We start from the raw sequence: 23,071 nt of genomic DNA on the forward strand, positions 1-23,071 counted from the left end.
TGCTTTTAAATGAACAGAGAAACCTACCTCGTCAGTGAAGCCAATGATGCGGAAACAGTCCTGAATGGCATCAAACTGCTCCTTGTACAGTTTACTGGAGACAATGTCCTGCATCACTTTGCCATGTTGATTTTCAATATATCTAGACAGAAACACAGTTTTCAGTGCCAGTTTCTGCATTAGTCAAGTGATAGGAAATAACTCACTATATTCAGTCTGTATTGAGGTGCCAAGTAATCAAAGCCAAGTAAAGTGATGAAATGCTAACCTGGGGGGTTTCTTGTCAGGTAATTTGTACTTCTTCAGCTTCTCTTGGTGATACAGACCGGCATAGATGTAATAGAATATGTGGAAGTTTTTCTCTCCCCTAAGAGCATAAAGAGAAACGGTTAGCCATCTAGCCAGTTAACTTCAATTGAGGATAACAGTTGTGATGAATAATATCCCTAGCACATCTTTCCATTCTTACGTGGCCTGTTTGATGACCCTGGACTTCTCCAGCAGGTACTCTGAGATCTTGGCCCCCATGACGGCCCCGGTGGGGGTAAACTTCATCTCCAGGTACTTCCCAAAGCGACTGGAGTTGTCGTTAATGGCCGTGCACGCGTTGCCAAACGCCTCTACCAGGGGATTCACCTGGAGGATCTTCTCCCGCAGCGTCCGATTGTTTGCCTGGGATCACAGTAAAAAAAAAAAAACATTTTGGGGGGGTGGGGGCATAACTCCCTCCAGAGACAACACAAACTAGATGTGTAGGACCGAATCAATCAGTGTCCAGTCTGTCCATTCAATAATGAATTCCACTGAGGTTCAATATGTATGAACATGATGATGGACTGACAGCATCAGATTTTTTAGTAAACAAGCAGTACCTTTCCCAGAAAGGTGAGATGCTGGACAATCAGATGGGCACTCTCTGTCTTCCCAGCTCCACTCTCTCCACTGATGATGATGCACTGAAATATAGGGACACAACAACTTTGTCATCGGGATGTTTTTAGCAAGCACATCACTAGATCTCTAAACAAGAAAATGTTTTTGTTTAATGCCAATGATAACATTATCCATATGAACCGGCATATCACTAAATAGGACTTCCTCACACAAAGTGTATCCCCCCTCAAGTACCTGGTCTTTGCAGAAGGTCACCATGCCCTGGTATGCTGCATCAGCAGTAGCAAAGATGTGGGGAGGATTGTCTGCTCGCTTCACCCCATGGTACAGCTTAGAGAACTGTGAACAGACACCCCACATTAGAATATCAATACCGTTCTGTCTTTACAGAGGTGTGAAGAGGAATTATGGCACACAATGGCACTGCCGTAGCAAACAAACCTGTGGCGAGTAGATGCTTAGAGTTTGAAAAGGATTGAGAGCGATGAGGATGTCTCCAACGTATGTGTATATCTGCAGCTCGTCATATCTCTTCGAGAGGTGTTTGATGATGGTCTCCTGCGGAGAAGAAGAGCACATACAGTGGGTACCGTGTACAATACCTACACATTATTCACATATCATCCTCTAGTCCAACAACAACGAAGTCAAAGTATGAAATCTTACCTCATCTAAAAACTCCAGGTTCACCAGATCATCATCAGGACTTGTCTCTATTATGAGTGTTTTACGAGTATTGATTCTTTCATGCCTGTTGGAGTAAAGGAGATAATACTGGATTAGAAAGCATTACAGTGATGAGAGAATACAGATACATTACTAATACTAATCTGGATATAAAATCAATTCATCTAGATGGGTTGCCAGTTGGCCCATAAGGGTGTTCCCCAGGGAGATCTCCACCATTATCACAGGCTGTGATTGCTCTTCATCTCCGTTTGACCCATCACTCTACAATGGGGCCTACCGGTCAGAGGTCAGCGCGGAGGCAACTGCCTCAGTGGGATTATGCAAACCCCCATGGGCCTATTGCGGTGATGTTTGTTTGTGTGTGTGTGTGTGTGTGTGTGTGTGTGTGTGTGTGTGTGTGTGTGTGTGTGTGTGTGTGTGTGTGTGTGTGTGTGTGTGTGTGTGTGTGTGTGTGTGTGTGTGTGTGTGTTAGTGAATAGATTAATCAGCACTTTTGTCAAGAACATCAAGCTCTAAAATAAGTTAGCACCACTTAAATATTGCACCCAGAAATTCCAGTCAAGTTCAGATACCAAACCTAACATGAACAATGAAATGGACCAACATCTCAGTCACAGAGTGTATCTATTCTATGATAATAAATAATAGATACACTGAGTGTACAAAACATTTCCATGACATAGACTGACCAGGTGAACCCAGGTGAAAGCTATGATCCCTTATTGATGTCGCTTGTTAAATCCACTTCAATCAGTGTAGATGAAGGGGAGGAGACAGTTTAAATAAGTATTTTTAAGCTTTGAGACAGTTGAGACATGGATTGTGTGTGTGTCCCGTTCAGAGGATGACAAGACAAAAGATTTAAGTGCCTTTGAACGGGGTGTGGTAGTAGGTGCCAGGCACATCAGTTTGAGTGTTTAAGGAACGGCAACGCTGCTGGGTTTTTCACGCTCAACAGTTTCCTGTGTGTATCAAGAATCAGGCTGTTCTGAGGGTAAAAGGGGATGCAACTCAATATTAGGAAGGTGTTCATAATGTTTTGTACACTCAGTGTATATGAATTGAATAACATAATAGTAAATCCATCCTACGAGTGAACAATGATTTCCCATTTTGGAAGATTACATATCACAGCATAGGCACAGACACATGCATACACACACACGATAACATACGTACTATACACACACATACACATGGATTTTGTGTTGTAGATATGTGGTAGTGGAGTAGGGGTCTGAGGGCACACACTTAGTGTGTTGTGAGATCTGTTATGAATGTATTGTAATGTTTTTTAAATTTTAGGACTGCCTTAATGTTGCTGGACCCCAGGAAGAGTAGCTGCTGCCTTGGATCCATAATAAACACAAATATTCTGAGTAGAAATCCTACAGAAGTTCAACAGGGAAACATAATGTCACAACTGCCAATGGAGCACTGTGTAGTATGGAATCCTCAACACGTTCTTCTCCAGAGACATCCCTTCTGAAAAATATTAAAGGCCCTCAGCTTGTACCTTGTCTTACTTCGGAGCATGATACATGTTGTAAACCATTCCACCTACTTAAATCTGCCTGTCTCCTGTCTGTGCACTGTGCTGATCTTTGGCTGATCTTTGACACCAGTGACTAAAACTGGGAAAGCACAGTTCATTTTCCTTCAAGCCTCTAATCTCATTATGCACTTTCACTGTGGACAGGGACATAAGATCACCATCTCACCACACACACACACTGGAGTAAACACACACACCTGACATGGAATCAAGACTCTCTCTCATTCAATGGCATGTGCACTTAGCTCTTTTCTTTAGGGACATGGAAAAGTATTCCACAAACAGATCATTGGGGAAATAACAAGGTAAACAGATTAGTTTTGCAATCACAAACAACAGATTTTGAATAAAAGCTCATGGCATACCAGTCATAAATCATTCAAAATTCTTAATTCCGTGATAATGCGACCTGCAAGGTTGAACAGTTAGCATTTTCCACAAGTAAATCAATCGGAGACTAAAGTGTTTTATTCCCTCATTGGTTTAATCATATGGGTGGAGGGCTGCTCTGTTCTAAATGCTCCACGTTGTCACACTGTTAAAAGATCCATTGGGATAAAAAGCTTTTCTTAATCTAACGTTGAGTCAGCACAATCACTCATATCAAATTAGTTCCACTCCACTAACTTCTCTTTAATCACATCATTTTCATAACGTCGGTTACACATCATACACTATATATACAAAAGTATGTGGACACCCTTTCAAACTAGTGGACTCGGATATTTCAGCCACACCCATTGATGACAGGTGTATAAAATTGAGCACACAGCCATGCAATCTCCATAGACAAATATTGGCAGTATAATGGCCTTACTGAAGAATTCAGTGACTTTCAACGTCAGTTCATAAAATGTTTGCCCTGATAGAGCTGCCCTGGTCGACTGTAAGTGCTGCTATTGTGAAGTGGAAACGTCTAGGAGCAACAATGGATCAGACGCGAAGTGGTAGGTCACGCAAACTCCCAGAACTGCAGGGTGCTGAAGCACACAGCGCAACACTCACTACCAAGTTACAAACTGCCTCTGGAAGCAATGTCAGCGCAATAACTGTTCGTCGGGTGCTTCAGAAAATGGGCTTCCATGGTCAAGCAGCCACACACAAGCCTAAGACAAGCCTAAGATCACCATGTGCAATGCCAAGAGTTGGCTGCAGTGGTGTAAAACTCGCCGCCATTGGAGCAGTGGAAATGCGTTCTCTGGAGTGATGAATCACGCTTCACCATCTAGCAATCTGACGGACGAATCTGGATTTGGCGGATGCCAGGAGAATGCTACCTGCCTGAATGCATAGTGCCAACTGTAAAGTTTGGTGGTGGAGGAATAATGGTCTGGGGTTGTTTTTCATGGTTCAGGCTAGGCCCCTTCATTCCAGTGAAGGGAAATCTTAACGCTACAGCATACAATGACATTCTAGACGATTCTGTGCTTCCAACTATGAGGAAACAGTTTGGGGAATGCCCTTTCCTGTTTCAGCATGACAATGCCCCCATGCACCCAGCAAGGTTCATACAGAACTGATATGTCAAGATCGGTGTGGAAGAACTTGACTGGCCCGCACAGAGCCCTGAACTCAAACCCGTCGAACACCTATGGGATGAATTGGAACGCCGACTGCGAGCCATGCTTAACCGCCCAACATCAGTGCCCGACCTCACTAATACTCTTGTGGCTGAATGGAAGCAAGTCCCCGCAGCAATGTTCCAACATTATAGCAGCAAAGGGGGGACCAACTCCATATTAATGCCCATGATTTTAGAATGAGATGTTCGACGCAGGTGTCCACATACTTTTGGTCACGTAGTATATCTGTTACACTAGTTTGGACGGACACAACATATGAAGGAAATGAAACCCTGCCACCCACTGGTGAGAAAACACATCTCATCTCAGCATTTCATCCAGGTCACTCTGTCTTGCTCCATAGCATTGTCACTCCACTGTATATTAATTAATCAGCAATATATATAACATAATTTGATTGATAGATTTAACAGATGTCATCTCAGAGAGATACATCAATGAGATCTGCAGAGGGGATTGTTTCAGAATTCTTTAACAGAGAATGTTAGCATTTCTCTGAGTAGACGACACACTTACTTGGTCTTGAGTTTGCAGCCCAGGTCTTGTTGCTCGCAGATTAGTGTGGACAGCTGTTGACCGAGAGCCATTTCTTTGCCATGGGCCTGTTTAATGAAGGGGTGTTCCAAGAGGTGGGTCACAGACGGACGAGTCTCAAAATCCTTTATCAGACACCTGTGTAGCGAAAGAACACAATTGCAACATCATAATACATTTTTAAAAAGTCAAAGTACAACCTTTTTTGGGGTTTAAACCCTCTGTTCACTAATTCACTGTTCACTAATACCTGAACATTTTACAAAGCGGATTTTTCTGGATTATCTTTGACACAAGTGTGTTCAGTAGGGTGCTTCTATGGAGCTTCTCATCAGTGCTTCTGTGTCTGGGTGACTGACCAATGTGTCCCCTCTGTGAGCACCACATGGTCTGGTCATCACCATGCCCCCCAGTGCAAACAGGTCTGTTTCTGGATCGCTCCTATCTGCTCCTTGCAGTGTTTACTCAGAGCCCACTTTTTGTCATAGTGTTCATATCCCAGCAAATCGGGAACATTCCCAGAACATTAGCTAATATTCTCATTAAGTTCTAGTTAGGGTTTTATCTAACATTAGGATGGGAACATCCCCAAAACATTGTTTTTGATACAAATAAAAATAATAATTCTCAAAATGTTTTAAATAAAATATGCTTGGAATGTTCTCTTAACATTTACTAAAATGTTGTGCACAACGTCTGTAACAACTGCCACAGAACATTTCCCAAACGTTCTCATTAGGGTTCCAGGTAATGTAATAACACAATGTACCAGTAATGTTTTAGAACATACTGCTGCAACAAAATGTGAGAGCAACATTCTGGGAACAGGCGTATGTTTTATACAAACATTGTATAATGATCAGCACAACTGGACAGTTTTTGTGTTATGAAAATAACATTTGCAGCAACATAACAAATGTTCTGGGAACTTTCACAGAACCAATTTTGGTTAGCTGCGATGTCACTATTCTACAGCCTTTACATTATGATATAATCAATATGAAATATTTTCAAACCAGAGGCAATACATTGTTGTTCAAACAACTTTATATCATAAGTCAAATATTTTGTCAAATGTGTAGTCCATGGACATGGTGTGATACCGTTTCAAATGGTGAGGGTATTTAAACCAGCTGCCTAGCACTCAATTTGAAATTTATGTATTTTTAAAACAAAGTTATTCTGAAAAGACGTTACCATTAGTCATCGCACTGTATCTATCCCTTCCATTCAGAATATCCATCATTCCGTACCTAATCTAAACACTTAAATGCCTGAATATGTTTTGGTGTACTGCAACACAACAATGCAGGCAGGCGAGAGATAAGAGAATAATACCAATCTGACTCCTGCTACCTAATCTAGGCTGAAATTCTGCTTGCTCTTTCTATCAGTTTTTATGCTCTGGAAATTCATTCATAGAATTAATTAGTGTCAGGACATTAAGCAGAGGCTGCAGCCATTAGCTGAGCTGTGCAGCCAGGATGCTAAACATCAGGCCACTTTGTTATAAAAGGCAGCTCTTTTGGCTGCACAGGGACAGACACTGGTGATGCATTTATTATCGAGAGCAATGACAGTAGTTACCTACCCACCCGCACACACACTGGTCTGGCTGAGAGCTGGAGAGTTCTCACAAACAGCCTGCCAGGCCTGATAACATTGTCCATGTTCCACACATTGTAGCCTGGTGGGCTTTGTTTGAGGAGATTATTTCTGATATCATACAATCCATTACCTTATACTCATGAGAGAGAGCAAAAGATTTAAAAAAGCACCCAATAAAATGCATTGTATCTGAATATGGAAAATGGTCAAATAGAAGAGGATGCATTACTATAAGACAGGGATCATCGACTATTTACAGCTGCGGGCCGATGTTTTCTTGAGCGGATGGTCAGTGGGCGGAAAGTCATTACAAATCATTTGTAGACCGTAAATTGACGGAAAGCTCAAACAGATATAATATTTCACTAAAACATAATAATTTCAAACCTTGCTTACAATCTGGAACAGGTTTCCAAAATGTAAATCACTTGGAGCTGATTTGCTGGTGTTTTTACAGTGTTTTATGTCCCCCATCCCCCTTTCTTAATTTTTTAGCTCAGAAAACATGGCGAGGACAAATAAAATCGCCATCAGTTGTGGAACCTTACATTGTTTTGACGAATCAAGTAAAGGTTGTATGAGCTGTGTTCTCCAAGAATTCGTTTTTTTAAGAGAAGCAATAAAGACGTCAGCATTCTCAATAAAGAAGGCAAAAAGGAAAACAATGAGGATCTTTAACATAAAAAGTATTCACACCTCTTGACTTTTTCAACATTTTGTTGTGTTCAGGGGTTGGAACCTGTTCAGGGAACAGAACCAAAAACCTATGTAATTTTTCAAGAAACAGAAACGGGAACGAAAGTAATCCGTACTTAGCCTCCCGAGTGGCGCAGTGGTCTAAAGGCCTCACTACAGATCCGGGTTCGATCCCGGGCTGTGTCGCAGCCTGCCGCGACTGGGAGACCCATGAGGCGGCGCACAATTGACCCAACGTCGTTCGGGTTAGGGGAGGGTTTGGCAGGCTGGGATGTCATACACGAGCTCATGCACGCTGACTTCGGTCGCCAGCTGTACGGGGTTTCCACTGACACATTGGTGTGGCTGGCTTCCGGGTTAAGCGAGCAGTGTGTCAAGAAGCAGTGCGGCTTGGCGGGGTTGTGTTTCAGATGACACATGGCTCTCGACCTTCACCTCTCCCGAGTCGGTGCGGGAGTTGCAGTGATGGGACAAGACTGTAACTACCAATTGGATATGATGAAGGGGTAAAAAGTACCAAAAAATATCTATAAAGAAAGTGATCCATACTGTTCCGGAACAGAAACATTATTTTAAAAGCATGGGAACCGGTTAATAATATTATTTTACATTCCAGGCAACAAAGCCCTCATTCACTCTGTCACTCAGAAACGTATTCCAGTGTCAGCCTGCAAGCTGAAAATCTTTGCCAGTGTGTGTGTGTGTGTGTGTGTGTTTAGGCTACCTGCCCCTCCCCCTCAGAAGCATAGGCCTCTGTACTGACATTACAAGCGCATTCACAAGATAAGAAAATATATTTCAAATTAGATAGAGAAGAATGGGTTCACTTTTTCAATGCTAGTTAAGAATATTAGGGATCGGCGTCCCCTCAACGGGTCAGTTGTAAATCATGCAGCGCCTTGTGTCACCATCGCAGATTTTGGAGAAACAACAAATGTCGGTAGAGATAAGTGTCTTATATCGGTTGAAAGCTTAAATTCTTGTTAACATAACTGCACTGCCCAATTTACAGTAGCTTTTACTGCAAAAAATACCATGCTATTGTTTGTGTAGAGCTCCGAACAAAACACGTTTTTTTTACCGCGATAGGTTTGATAAATTCACCCCTGAAGGCGAAATGTGTACTTACATTCTGAAATGTTCCTCTGATTTATCATCCAAAGGGTCCCAGAGATGACATGAAGTGCCGTTTGGTTAGATAAAATCCTTTTTCATATCCTTAAAAGGTCTATGTAGCTTCCACAATCGATTTTGTATTTCCACTCGTTCAATTTGCAAAGAAAGGAATCTCTGAAAATCTAACCCTAAACGTTGTTTCAACCAGACAAATCACGTCCGTATGTATTCCTCAGAGATCCTAGAATGTAACCAGACTTCACTATATCATTAAGGGTGTAGTATATCCTATAGGACGTCATATTTGGTCAGAGAGCGACGCCTTCATGGCACAACGATGACGTGGGCAGTCAAATACTCTAACTTTGTCAAATAGGCACCAATCGGCGTCAAACGAAGCTAGCTAGATAGCCAATGAGTTGGACTTTGCGGGAGTATCCGGAAACCATGTATCAGTCGCAAAATGTAGCTACTAACCTTGTGCGACAGCATGCCTTTTCCTTTTGGACAAAAATTATAAGAATATTCAGTTATGAATGTATGAAAACTGGTTGTTTTGCAAATCTTGAACTTATAATATGGCTACTAATACTAGAAAGCTAAGTCAAAGTCCAAGTATACAGATTTCACGATATACTTGCAGAAAAATGTAATATGAATTCAATTGTCTCCTTCACAATTTGCCCAAATGTACCTGGGTGACTTCACACTAAATGTCATGTAGTTCGCTTATACTTCAAGTTATCCATCTGAAACGTTGCACATATACAATTACAAGCAGAGTGATGGCTAGAACTGGGACCTTTCTCTTGCATTTCAAAGATGGTGGTAGAAAAGAAACGGTTGTTTTTGTCTTCGTATTTTCTTCTACCAGATCTATTGTATTATATTCTCCTACATTCCATTCCCATTTCCACAACCTTCTAAGTGTTTCCTTTCAAATGGTACCAAGAATATGCATATCCTTGCATCAGGGCCTGAGCTACAGGCAGTTAGATTTGGTATGTCATTTTAGGTGAAAATTGAAAAAAAGGGGGCTATCCCTTAAGAATACTATAGGTCTAGTTATTAATTTTCCCGATTTATTAACTACAAAAAGGTAAGTGGTGTTTTCAATTCTGGTGCAGCTCTGCACACACAAGAATGTTAGCAAGCTAGCTCAAAGGACATTCAAAGTTCCTCCATAGAAGCCGCTCATCGTCGGTATAATTATGTGGACATAGCTAATTCAGATAATGCATGTCATAACAAGATGCCCAGCACTTCAAGCCTCTTCCTCAATCCTCTCTTAGGTCATGGCTAGAAGGGATCCAGCTTTTGTCAAATTAAAGTCAAAACTACAAATGAATTAAAAATGAAAAGCTGAAATGTCTTAAGTTAACAAGTATTCCACCCCTTTGTTGGCAAGCCTAAAAAAGTTCAGGAGTAAAAATATGCTTGACAAGTCACAATATTTTCATGGATTTTTGAATGACTATCTCATCTCTATACCCCACACATACAATTATCTGTAAGGTCCCTCAGTTGAGCAGTGAATTTCTAACACAGATTCAACCACAAAGACCAGGGAGGTTTTCTAATGCCTCGCAAAGAAGGGCACCTATGGAGGGGTAAAAATATTTTTTTAATCCCTTTGAGCATGGTGAAGTTATTAATTACACTCAGTTGATGGAGAGGAAGGAAACAACTCAGGGATTTCTCCATGAGGCCAATGGTGACTTTAAAACACTTACAGAGTTTAATGGCTGTGATAGGAGAAAACAGAGGATGGATCAACAACATTGCAGTTAATCCACAATACTAATCTAAATGACAGAGTGAAAAGAAGTTAGCCTGTACAGAAGAACATTTTTAAAATATATGCATACTGTTTGCAACAAGGCACTAAAGAAATACTGTAAAAAAAAAAGCCTAAGCAATTCACTGTTTGTCCTGAATACAAAGTGTTATGTTTGGGGCAAATCCAATACAACACATTACTAAGTACCACTCTCCATATTTGCAAGCATAGTGGTTGCTGCATCATGTTCTCGGTATGCTTGTAATCGCTAATGGAATAGTGCTAAGTACAGGCAAAATCCTAGAAGAAAAGCTTTTTACTAGACACTGGGAGATGAATTCACCTTTCAGCAGGACAATAACTTAAAACAACAGGCCAAATCTACACTGGAGTTGCTTACCAAGAAGACAGTGAATGTTCCTGAGTGGCCAAGTTACAGTTTTGACTTAAATGTATGTGAAAATCTATGGCAAGACTTGAAAATGGTTGTCTAGCAATGATCAACAACCAATTAGACAGAGCTTGAAGAATTTTGAAAAGAATAATGGGAAAATGTTGCACAATCCCGGGGTGGAAAGCTCTTAGAGACTTACCCAGAATGACTCACAGCTGTAATCGTATTGACTCAGGTGTGAACACTAATGCAAATTAGATATCTCTATTTAATTTTCAATACATTTGCAAATGTTTATAAAACACGCTTTCACTTTGTCATTATGGATGAGAGAAAAAATATATTTCATCCATTTTGGATTCAGGCTGTAACACCACAAAATGTGTAATAGGTCAAGGGGTATGAATACTTTCTGAATGCACTGTAAAATGAGAAATCAGCTACTCTAGGGTACCTGTAACACAACAACACCAGCTATTTGTTACTGTTCATGTGGGCCTTGAACCATCTCCTCAGCTCTCCAAGCTTCATCAAATTATTAAATAACAAGCCACACAAAAAGGTACAACATCTTAAAGCAGGGCTTTCCTACATGCATTATGAAACAAGAAGGCCTGCATGATAGGCCTTATGACAGGGGATCCATTCCAAGCACAGCTTTAACAATATTACACCGCAGGAGTGTACAGGTCATACAACTCTACATTGGACTCAGCTACACCTTCTAATCCATCTCTGACAGACCTGGTGCTATGATAAATGCACGACTAACACAAATAAATGAGTCTATTACCCCTAATGGTTATGGGTTCACAGCTGTGCTGTTTGATGTTTCCATTATTAATAATGAATTAATAACCACTGCCTTTCAATCTATTCCACCACTAATAATAACCCAACCCCCCACCCACAAATAACCCCAGAAGAAATAGATTTTTTCTCTCTCATTTACTTGCACTGCATGGTAGATATTAAGGTTGTATATTCAGCGAGACTATTATGGGCCAATGTTGACATGATTTGTTTTCCACACTGGAGGGACTGATTACTTATCTTGTCCAAAAGATATAACTGATAAGTCAGTAGAATGAGTTTTTTCCTGTGACAGATTTACGCAAATGAAAACCGTGGAAATGCGAGGAAGAGAAAAGGGTTGATACAATCTATCTTAAAAAAAAGATCAATTTCTAGTCCTTTCTATTTCCAGTGATCAAAGGATGCCCAGAACCAAATGCGTAACCAGTTCATTCTGCCCCCTTGGCCAAATGGGAAAAGATTGAGGTCTCGCCATTGAAACCCATTCAAATAGGCTTGTGTTGTTTAAAAAGTAACAATGAATATATTTTGTTGTCATCACCATTAACCAACTGCATTAGAGCCAGTTGGTTGCAATCCCTTCAAAACACAAATAAACACAAATAAACATGTATAGATAAATTCTCCCACTGGATTAGACCCAACAACTTCATTACTGTGTAAGTAAATGTAGAGGAAGACATTCATTTCAGCAGGAAGCAACTTCATTGTCATAGAAAGAGCAGGTTACTCACTGGGCAATGAAGTGACTGAAGCTTCTGCACCACTCCTCTGGGTTGCGTAACGTAGGGGAAGGGTTTCTGAAATGAACACACAACACAAAAAATCATCATTCCTGGATATGCAGTTTTTTATTTATTTTTATTTTTTTACATTGAACTGAAATGTTTAAGTTACTGATGGTGTTGTTGTCGGCCTAAACACGATAGTTCTCATGAGACTGGAGCGTCAGAATGGTTGGGTATAATCTGAGTGCTGAGTATAGTCAGTGAAAAATGATAACAGCTCCTCAACTGTCTGACAGGAAGCATCTGCCAGCAGGAGCCAAAATTATGGGAGCCAGTGATACCTCTGTCAGCAGCATTTAAAGAGACCATCTATAACGAGGCAAGCACCTCAAGACTAGTTCAGTGGATGATATCGGGACGGAGCCATGGCAGTGCCAAGGCTCAACAACAGGGCGTTGCCATTCTTCATGTTCAAAACATGCTCATCAAAGAAAATAAAGAAATAATGTAATGGGGAAGATAGTGATTAAAGTTATGATTTTGCTCATACTGTCCATTTGGATAGGGTGCTTTTGTACACTTAAGCTTTCAAACTGAATTTTCAAAGTATCATCAACTCATTTCTAAAATGCAGCCAGCTTTGTACATCTAAGGCATGCAAAAAACAACCAAAGAACAAATGGTTCTAATTTATATGATAAGAAAACATTATCAATAACAAAGCTTTATGCTACACACATATGGGAGCCTATTAAATGAGGAAATGTGTCATTATTCTCAGCACTAAGTCACGCACGTCTGTGATAGAGACTCAGAGTCAGACAGACAGTCCTTTCTGAAGTGCAGATCAAAGCCTAGTAATGGACTGCTTCAATGCAAAATATAATATGAGCCTGCAGCAATGCTCTTGCCTTGATGTTGTACCACTGCACTGCTTATATATTACAAAGTCAATACACCAGCACATTGGTGATAACACTGTCAAGTACCCTCATTGTGCTTAGAAAAATCAGGCATTTTTCTTTCCAGTATATATGGGAGCACTGACTCATTTTGTAAACACAATTGGCTTATTTAAATTTAGGTCGGGGCACTCCTTGTGCTGTCAAACGTGTGTCAAAGTGGATTGAGTCAAAATCAGTGGTTCTCAGCTCCACTTTTGAAGCCCTAAGTCTGCTACTAAGCTCAGAAAAAAGACAAAAAAGCATGCTCGTGAATATGATACTTTGTATGCAGAGCTCATAATTCTTCCCATTTACCTAATAGATATACAAAACAGTCAGATAATTTCCATGAATCCTGACAGCCAATGTCATACAGTAGATATAGTTTTAGAGCATAGCAGGGATAATCAACTAGATTCAGCCACAGGCTGATTTTGTCTTGAGCGGATGTTCGGAGGGCCGGAACATGAATACAAATCATTTGTAGACTACAAATTGATCGCAAGAAGCCCAAACAGATATAATATTTGACTAAAACATAATCATTTCAAACATTGCTTATATTTGTATACAATCACGTGTCTCACTATTACGTGTGGGCATACTGGGGAACAGATTTACAAAATTGAAATCACTTGGAGCTGATTTCCTGGCGCCCCCCAATAAAGAAATATAAATACATTTGGGGGCCAAATAAAACCACCCTGGTTTTATTTGTTTATAGGATGGCCGCCAGTTGGGGAACCCAGAGTACGCACAGTCCATCATCAAATAAAGACACTATCTGGCAGTGTTTGAACTTTGAGGGCCTAAAGAGCAGCACTATGGGAAACACGAGAAATACTTCTTCTGTGGGCCAACCGCTCAAACTCCAGCTCATCTATCATCAGAGAGCACCGGCAGTTCTGTTGAGCACACATGAATGAACACGGAAAAGTGCTGCAACATTCTTCTCTACAGGATAGACTGTGAGGGTACATCAGTGTGCCTGCATGGAATAACTGCATAACAGACAGACAGGCATTCTAAACACAACCAATGTCACACCCCCAATTTCCTATCACCTCAGAGGTCGAAACAGGCAGATGTGTATTAGATTATGTTAAAAACAATAGGATATTGAATGAGGGAAAACAAGTAGTCAATGCAATAGATTTTCTATAAGATAGCTGTTGGATAATCACAAACAATCCAATATTATTTGAAAAATATAACATAACTAGGTCAGAAAACTTTCCAGCCTGTGTTCTATTACTGCTACATTTCTCAGAACAACCCATGAGGAGTTTCCAGAACAAGTGACCACACAAAGTTGAAAAATTATTGTGGCAAAGTAACTACATTCGTTTATAAACCATAGCGTGACTCTAAATCATTACAAGACATTTGAAAAATGACTACTGATCGTTTGTCATAGAAAGGTCCCACAGAGAGAGATACAAACAGTATCCAGCAATATTCTAAAACTTTGTCCACACCGCAAATCAAATCAAATTTATTTATATAGCCCTTCGTACATCAGCTGATATCTCAAAGTGCTGTACAGAAACCCAGCCTAAAACCCCAAACAGCAAACAATGTAGGTGTAAAAGCACGGTGGCTAGGAAAAACTCCCTAGAAAGGCCAAAACCAGCATGGTCGAATAATAAGGCAGAACAGTTGGAAACTAGGAAGAAACCTAGAGAGGAACCAGCAGGCAGGTGGACTGGGGACAGCAAGGAGCCATCATGTCAGGTAGTGGCCAGTCCTCTTCTGGCTGTGCCAGGGTGCCGGGTGGAGATTATAACAGAACGTGGCCAAGATGTTCAAATGTTCATAAATGACCAGCATGGTTGAATAATAGTAAGGCAGAACAGTTGAAACTGGAGCAGGCTTTAATGCTCAAATCAAGTTTGTTTTTCAAATCCGTTTTGGATTATTGACTGTCCAAACGGCAAGTTACAAGTGACGTGACCAAAACGGATTTATGAGTGTTCAGACAGCAGTCATTTGTTGACATGGCTATGCTAGTTGTAATGACGGGTGTGAGCAGTGGTGCAGGCTGATTAGTGGGGGTGCTCGTGCTTCCTATCACTCAAGAGGTTATGTAGCAAGCTAACGTAACAACAATGCCTGCCATGGACGTTTCCCAGTTTCTTTGAATGTTCAAAATCATAGTGTAAGAACACTTTTAAAGCCTCAAAGGAAAAGATGTTCCAACTTCTTCCTGCAGGAAAAAGAACAGATTCGAATCGGATATGCAAAAAAATTGGATATAATTCACTTCAAACTGCCAATGTGAACAAGGCTTTAGAGACTATGATGGATTGACCAGTTGACATATAGCCAATAGTAATCTTCCACATACAAAATGGCAAACAATTGTTGTGAAAAGTACGTACCAAAAGCTGTGTGAGTTTACTTTGAAATGAACGTGTCTCAATCTCAAAGACAGTTTATAGAAAAGTAAGCATAAATCTTAACCCCAACCCTAACCCCAGCCTTTCATGTGCATAAAAATCACCAAAATGTTACCAGGGCTGAATGTCAAGATTACAATACAAGAATCACAGTTTACATTCTGCTAAGACTTAAGTTGACATTTAACATTGAACCAAGGCCTGCATACTGTGCTGCTGATGGTCAGGTGTCAATTTCAAAATCGGACCCTTATCAAATACATTCCAAAATGAATGAACAGTATTGGTAAAAGAAAACAGTAAAAATGGTAGCGATGTCTTTCAGTCTTGACTGTTCTGCTCTGTAACCTTTACATTACCTGTGGCTTTTGGCTGGGATGTTGCTTCTTGCCAGAACACTGGTTGCCCTATGATTTCATTAGCCTTTGTTGGCTCTGACAACCCATCATTTACACACATTATCTTCCTCACTTCACATCTCCCTTCAGACAGATACAAGCCCAGTTACATACAGTGAGCTCCAAAAGAATTGGGATAGTGACAGATTTTTTTGTTGTATGCTGTAAGTGCTGTAATCTCTAAACGGTTCGTGAGATATGGATGAAAATACATTCAAATTAAAGCTGACAGTCCGCACTTTAACCTCATAGTCATTGTATCATCTCAAATCCAAAGTACTGGATTACAAAGCCAAAACAACAACAAACAATTTTACTGTCCCAATACTTTTGGAGTTCACTGTATTTTGCTAATATCCACTGGGATCTGGGCGAATAAACACAGCATTGGACTTCTTTGCCAATTCCCTTTAACCTTCACAGGCTTTTTACGTACACATCTCCCTATTACTTTACACAGGACTTTACTCTGGGTTTGGCAAATACAGCATGGAGAATATTGGCTCAAGCAATTAACCTTTCCACATATTGAATATCTGAGAGCATCGTCTCAAGCTTCCGTAATTAATTCTGCAGTTAACCGTTTTACAGCTTTACCCTTTTACATGCTCCATTACCCACATTCATGATAACCATGGGCCCCACATATATGACATACTATAAAGCAGGCAAAATCACATCCAATCTTCTCATCATGATATGCTGTAGGCCATATAATCTGTTTCCCATAGAGGAGGATCTGTGATTGGCTCTTGGAGATCTATCTACAACAGATTGTCTCCCGGGCCGGCCTTACTTCACTGTTAATAGTGATTTACAATGGTGTTGGAATCAATACAATTCTTTCTATGTGATGCTATCTGTGGAAAAGAGCAAGCAGCAGGTATGAATGGAGTGGAGGAGCAGAGCAGCTTCCCTGACAGCGATCTGAACTCCTCTCATCACTTCACACTGGTTCGCTGTGAAAGGGATACCATCTGTGCAAGTTCCCACCACAAATCTAAAGCTCTATCACGTGGCTTGCAGTAGTCCTGCCTGTGCTCAGCCCCAGTGTCAATGGCCCCAGAGGCCTGGCTACATTAATGGTGCTGTTGTTTTATCTACACACTGAGTCCACACCCTAAGGCCACTCCATCTGCTGTATGACATGGAGATAATGTAGTACAGCGAAGGGCATAGTCCTGAGCCAGCCAAAAACACCAGAACCCTCTCAGATCTCAACCCAGGGTTCACATACTGCCAGCTACATCACAAAAGGATATACAGTTGAGTCGGAAGTTTACATACACCATAGCCAATTACATTTAAACTCAGTTTTTCACAATTCCTGACATTTAATCTTAGTAATAATTCCCTGTTTAAGGTAAGTTGGGATCACCACTTTATTTTAAGAATGTGAAATGTCAGAATAATAGTAGAGAGAATGATTTATTTCAGCTTTTTTTTCTTTCATCACATTGGGTCAGAAGTTTACATACACTCAATTAGTATTCGGTAGCATTGCCTTTAAATTGCTTAACTTGGGTCAAACGTTTTGGGTAGCCTCCCACAAGCTTCCCACAATAAGTTGGGTGTATTATTGCCCATTCCTCCTGACAGAGCTGGTGTAACTGAGTCAGGTTTCTAGGCCTCCTTGCTCGCACATGCTTTTTCAGTTCTGCCCACACCTTTTCTATAGGAATGAGGTCAGGGCTTTGTGATGGCCACTCCAATACCTTGACTTTGTTGTCCTTAAGCCAATTTGACAACTTTAAAAGTATGCTTGGGGTCATTGTCCATTTGAAAGACACATTTGCGACCAAGCTTTAACTTCCTGACTGATATCTTGAGATGTTGCTTCAATATATTCACAATTTTCCTACCTCATGATGCCATAAATTTTGTGAAGTGCACCAGTCCCTCCTGCAGCAAAGCACCCCCACAACATGATGCTGCCACCCCCGTGCTTTGCGGTTGGGATGGTGTTATTCAGGTTGCAAGCCTCCCCCCTTTTCCCCCAAACATAACGATGGTCATTATGGCCAAACAGTTCTATTTTTGCTTCATCAGACCAGTGGACACTTCTCCAAAACTATATTTTCCCCAATGTGCAGTTGCAAACCATAGTCTGCCTTTTTTATGGCGGTTTTGGAGCAATGGCTTCTTCTTTGCTGAGCGCCCTTTCAGGTTATGTCGATATAGGACTTGTTTTACTGTGGATATAGATACTTTTGTATCTGTTTCCTCCAGCATCTTCACAAGGTCCTTTGCTGTTGTTCTGGGATTGATTTTCACGTTTCGCACCAAAGCACGTTCATCTCTAGGAGACAGAATGCGTCTCCTTCCTGAGCGGTATGAGTGGTCCCATGGTGTTTATACTTGCGTACTATTGTTTGTACAAATGAGCGTGGTACCTTCACGCGTTTGGAAATTGCTCCCAAGGATGAACCAGACTTGTTGAGGTCTACAATATTTTTTGTTGATGTCTTGCCTGATTTCTTTTGATTTTCCCATGATGTCAAGCAAAGAGGCACTGATTTTGAAGGTAGGCCTTTAAATACATCCACAGGTACACCTCCAATAGGCTAATTTACATCATTTGAGTAGGCCTTTAAATACATCCACAGGTACACCTCCAATAGGCTAATTTACATCATTTTACATCATTTGAGTCAATCAGCTTCTAAAGCCATGACATAATTTTCTGGAATTTTCCAAGCTGTTTAAAGGCACAGTCAACTTAGTGTATGCAAACTTCTGACCCACTGGAATTTTGATACAGTGAAATAATCTGTCTGTAAACAATTGTTGGAAAAAATACTTGTGTCATGCACAAAGTAGATGTCCTAAACGACTTGCCAAAACTATAGTTTGTTAACAAGAAATTTGTGGAGTAGTTGAAAAACGAGTTTTAATGACTCCAACCTAAGTGTAAGTAAACTTCCGACTTCAACTGTAGGTGAAGCCAGACAGAAGCATCAACTAGATTTAGATGGTGACACTGAATATGCAGTTATTGCAATATTTCAAAAAACATCTGTTGTGTTTTCATAATGCTTATACCCAATATAGACCATGTTTGTCATGGTAATGTCCTACTCATAGGAATAATTTTAGGATTTACACAGCAGATTAATAAATACAGTGTGCCATTGAGTGGATTGTGAGATGGAAATACAAGAATGTGTGCAAAGACATACAATCTTATGTCATAAGGAATTATAAACTGAGTGGTTCGAGCCCTGAATGCTGATTGGCTTTATTTTATACCACGGGTATGACAAAACATTTATTTTTACTGCTCTAATTACGTTGGTAACCAGTTTATAGAAGCAATAAGGCACCTTGGGGGTTTGTGGTATATTGGCCATATACACCACACCCCTCCGTGTGTCCGTGGGATTTTTTATAAAACCTATTATTCCCAAGGACAATACTCTATCAGGAGAAGCCACTGATTATGGCAATTTAAAGAGCAACTAAAGCATGATTGTAATACTCACAGGAAACAACAATTGAATCTACCTCATTACAATTATTAAATCGATCTCATTACAATCATTAAATCGACCTCATTAATCTCATTAAAATCGACCTCATTACAATAATTAAATCCACCTAATTTAACAATAATTAAATATACCTCATTACAATCATTAAATCAACCTCATTTTTCAAATCATTAAATCAACATAATTTTACAATAATTAAATCTACCGCATCACAATCATTAAATCTACCTCATTACAATAATGAAGTCTACCTCATTACAATCATTAACTCTGCCTCATTACAATCATTAAATCTACCTCAATACAATCCTTGAATCTACCTCAATAAAATAATTAAAGCAATATATTGTGTATCACTATCATTTCTGTGCTCAAAGTGCAGAATAAAAGTGTAACACACAGGTACACCATTTTGTAACACATGTCCTCTGTTTCAAATAGAACGCACATACAACAGACAGACACTGTCAGACAACCTTCCCTTATCAGTTTGACTGCCTTGTTGCATTGATGGGGAAATATATTTGAGACAGATGACATGTTAACAGAATCATTTCACGGTTCAGTGTGCCCGCACTGTGATTTATCCTGGCGCCGCCCAGCCAAAGGTCCTAATTCAAAAGATTTATGGGCCAGGGCCAAATATCTATTTTGATTTTGAAAAAGAATCCCCAGTCTTAACAATGGTAGATTGCTGCACGTGTCTAACTCTATTTATATTCCAAATCTCTCATAAAGTCAAATTATTTCATTAAAAGGTGATAAAGAAAAATGGATGAATGATAACAGAAGAGAACTGTACATGCCCTTCCATTGTTTATCACGATCTCTAGTGAATGTCATCTAAGGGCAATTCAAGTCATTCACACAGAATGCAAAACCTGCTCTGGTACTGTATCAATAGCTGCATCTACTTTAGATGCTGTCTGCTGTTTTCATCCTTCTACCAAAACAGGCCAATCACCAACTCAGCACAATACAGAATTTAGGTGTACATCCCACTGAAAAGGTTCCATCCTATCAAATCAGATGACTGAATGCATGCTTCCCCACAGACCCAGTAGAGTGTTATTCCAGGCTCTGTGATTCGGGAGCGTTCGTTTGACCAGGACAGCTTCCTCTGAGCCTGTAATTGCTGTGACCTGTTTTACCTTTCACTTCGAGTTTGGTGTGATAAACCACTGCTGTGGTTCCCATAACTACTACAGCGACACGATGCCTGCTTGTTTCTCATCAGGTTTGGTGGGGTGGAGATAACACCGTGATGGGTGGCTGGTGACAGCCTCATCTCAATGTGAATGGAGCTAATCACCAATGCAAATTGCAATCAGAAGGGCACATCCTCACCAAACTGAGAGATAATTGCATGATTGTGCCAATAGTAAAAGGTCAGCCACTTGTACCATCAGAGCTTTTAAATAATCATTCATCAGAAATTGTGAACACATCAGAGGAGAGTTTTTAGATTAAATAACATATTTAAGGGTAAGGCCAAATGTTGTTCCATTAACTCTTGATCAGTTCTGATCAGTTTATCATTCTGCAATTTTCAATTGAGTTTACAATCTAGCCTTGTAGCTTGGAAACACGGATTGTAGAAGGCTAATTATTTCCCTGATTTAATTCATTTATACCAGGTCTATCCTGCATTTCATGACCACACAAAATGACATTAAGAATCTTTTCAATTTCTTGACATATTTGGCATTTCATAATTTTTCAGAGAAAGGGCTCTGTGACGATCCACTCTTAAATTCAGTTTACCATTGTCCTCCAGCCAAAATCAAAAGCTTCTTACGAGAGCGCAACTGCTGCTGCTTGTCTGGTCTGCCCCAGCCAGGCATGTGCAGAGGGAGCCCTCTAGTGCCTTACCGTGGGATCTTGAAGAGGGCTTTGACGGGGTGCATCTCGGACAATGGGGGGTCTCCATCAGCCAGCTCTATGGCTGTGATGCCCAGTGACCACACGTCACAGCGGGCGTCATACGTGGAGTCATACTGCTGCTCACAGGCGATGACCTGGGACGACACAGGCAGAACAAGCATGACACAAGTAGATGGACACGTCTCATGCAAGTTGCTGCCATGTTTCTTACTGTCCATGATGATATGACAGTAATGTCTTTACAACAGCGAGGTACTGACTTCATTATGGCCACTTTCATTTTTGTGGAACTGAAATCCGATGAGTTTTGGGCAACAATGCAGAAGACGATAAAGTCATTTTATAATTGCCTGTGTTTGAAAAACACACTGTAATGTTGATTTAAAAAGGGTACAGTTAAATTCATTCATCAGATAATGTGCGTTGCAACAAGTATTGCGCCTCCCTTCTCTCACCGTCAAAAATCATTACTGAGACCAAAATGAACAGCCTCCTTTATTCTAATTGCCCCTGAGGACCCCTCCTACCAGCCCAATCATCATGCCTCATTTCTGCCAAACAGTAAGCTGGGGCAGCAGACTTCCAGCTATTAACCTTGGGGCGACCTCAAGAGCAGGGCGCGTGGAGGGGAATGCACAATGACAAGGGGGTGTTACATATTAAACAGCCTCAGCAGAGTACATAGTCACTCGTCTATCTCGCTCTACAGTCCACATAGCACATCTAATGCAACTCAATGGTGTCATCATGTAGGATATTTCGGTGCTTAGTATTCTCATGTAATTGCAAGCAAAGTGGTTTAGTTGGGCATGTAACAAAAAAAAGGCTAACCTCAGGTGCCATCCAAAAGGGAGTGCCAACGGATGTGTTTCTCCTCAAACGTGCACTCGTCAGCTGAGCAGAGACACCTGGATAGAATTCAAGCAAATTAATAAATCACCTCATTCTCGGAGCATCGGTGTTTGGTGCATAATAAGATTGCTTGTGTTATACCACATTACAGCCTGTAATAATTACATATTCACAGTTGTTTAATATGCTGTAATGTGCATATTACACGATTGTGAATTACAGAGGGAAAGTGTGTGTGAATCAATCAATAGCAATATGGCATATCATTTGGTGAGGCAACCTGCCATACCAACATAAATTGGCAATAATAATTTCAAATTAAGTGGGACAGATTTTTATCAGCAGGAGTCCACTTCATTCCCAACACACAAGGACATAAACATGCCCGGGGCAACTCAGAGTCATTTGCTAGAACAGCTTTCTTTTTATATGCAAAGGATCAAATAATGCAATTTAAATGAGCAATAATAGCCTTAGGTTAAGCTATGGTCCATGAAATACCAAGATGTTACATAGGGTAGGGGGGGAAGCAAGATGTGGACCGCATCGAAGCATTGATCTCCACATGCTCGTATTCATCTTATACTCTTTACCAATAATATCACAGGCTTTTTTGTGGACAAAAAAAAACATGGATTAACTTCCAACTGTTAAACAAAGACCCAGAAAGAAGAAACCGAGCCAACAAACAACTTCCCAGAGCCTCCCT

At 40.5% G+C, this 23,071-nt stretch overlaps 1 protein-coding gene across 5 annotated transcripts in view; it reads right to left on the bottom strand.

Annotated features, from left to right (window-relative positions):
• myo3b (myosin IIIB) overlaps window positions 1-23,071 on the bottom strand; it is a 107,580-nt gene that overhangs the window by 73,451 nt on the left and 11,058 nt on the right. For all 5 annotated transcript variants that reach the window (XM_035750102.2, XM_035750101.2, XM_035750104.2 and 2 more), the window contains 11 exons: window positions 22,342-22,418; window positions 21,499-21,644; window positions 12,401-12,466; window positions 5,239-5,394; window positions 1,561-1,645; window positions 1,336-1,452; window positions 1,129-1,233; window positions 873-956; window positions 470-672; window positions 269-367; window positions 28-142 (listed from right to left, as the gene is read on the bottom strand). In XM_035750102.2, coding sequence (XP_035605995.1) covers window positions 28-142; window positions 269-367; window positions 470-672; window positions 873-956; window positions 1,129-1,233; window positions 1,336-1,452; window positions 1,561-1,645; window positions 5,239-5,394; window positions 12,401-12,466; window positions 21,499-21,644; window positions 22,342-22,418 — 1,253 coding nt within the window. The remainder of the gene's footprint in view (window positions 1-27; window positions 143-268; window positions 368-469; window positions 673-872; window positions 957-1,128; window positions 1,234-1,335; window positions 1,453-1,560; window positions 1,646-5,238; window positions 5,395-12,400; window positions 12,467-21,498; window positions 21,645-22,341; window positions 22,419-23,071) is intronic.

The sequence above is a fragment of the Oncorhynchus keta genome, chromosome 34 (assembly GCF_023373465.1).
Source record: "Oncorhynchus keta strain PuntledgeMale-10-30-2019 chromosome 34, Oket_V2, whole genome shotgun sequence".
NCBI classification, from domain to species: Eukaryota; Metazoa; Chordata; class Actinopteri; order Salmoniformes; family Salmonidae; genus Oncorhynchus; species Oncorhynchus keta.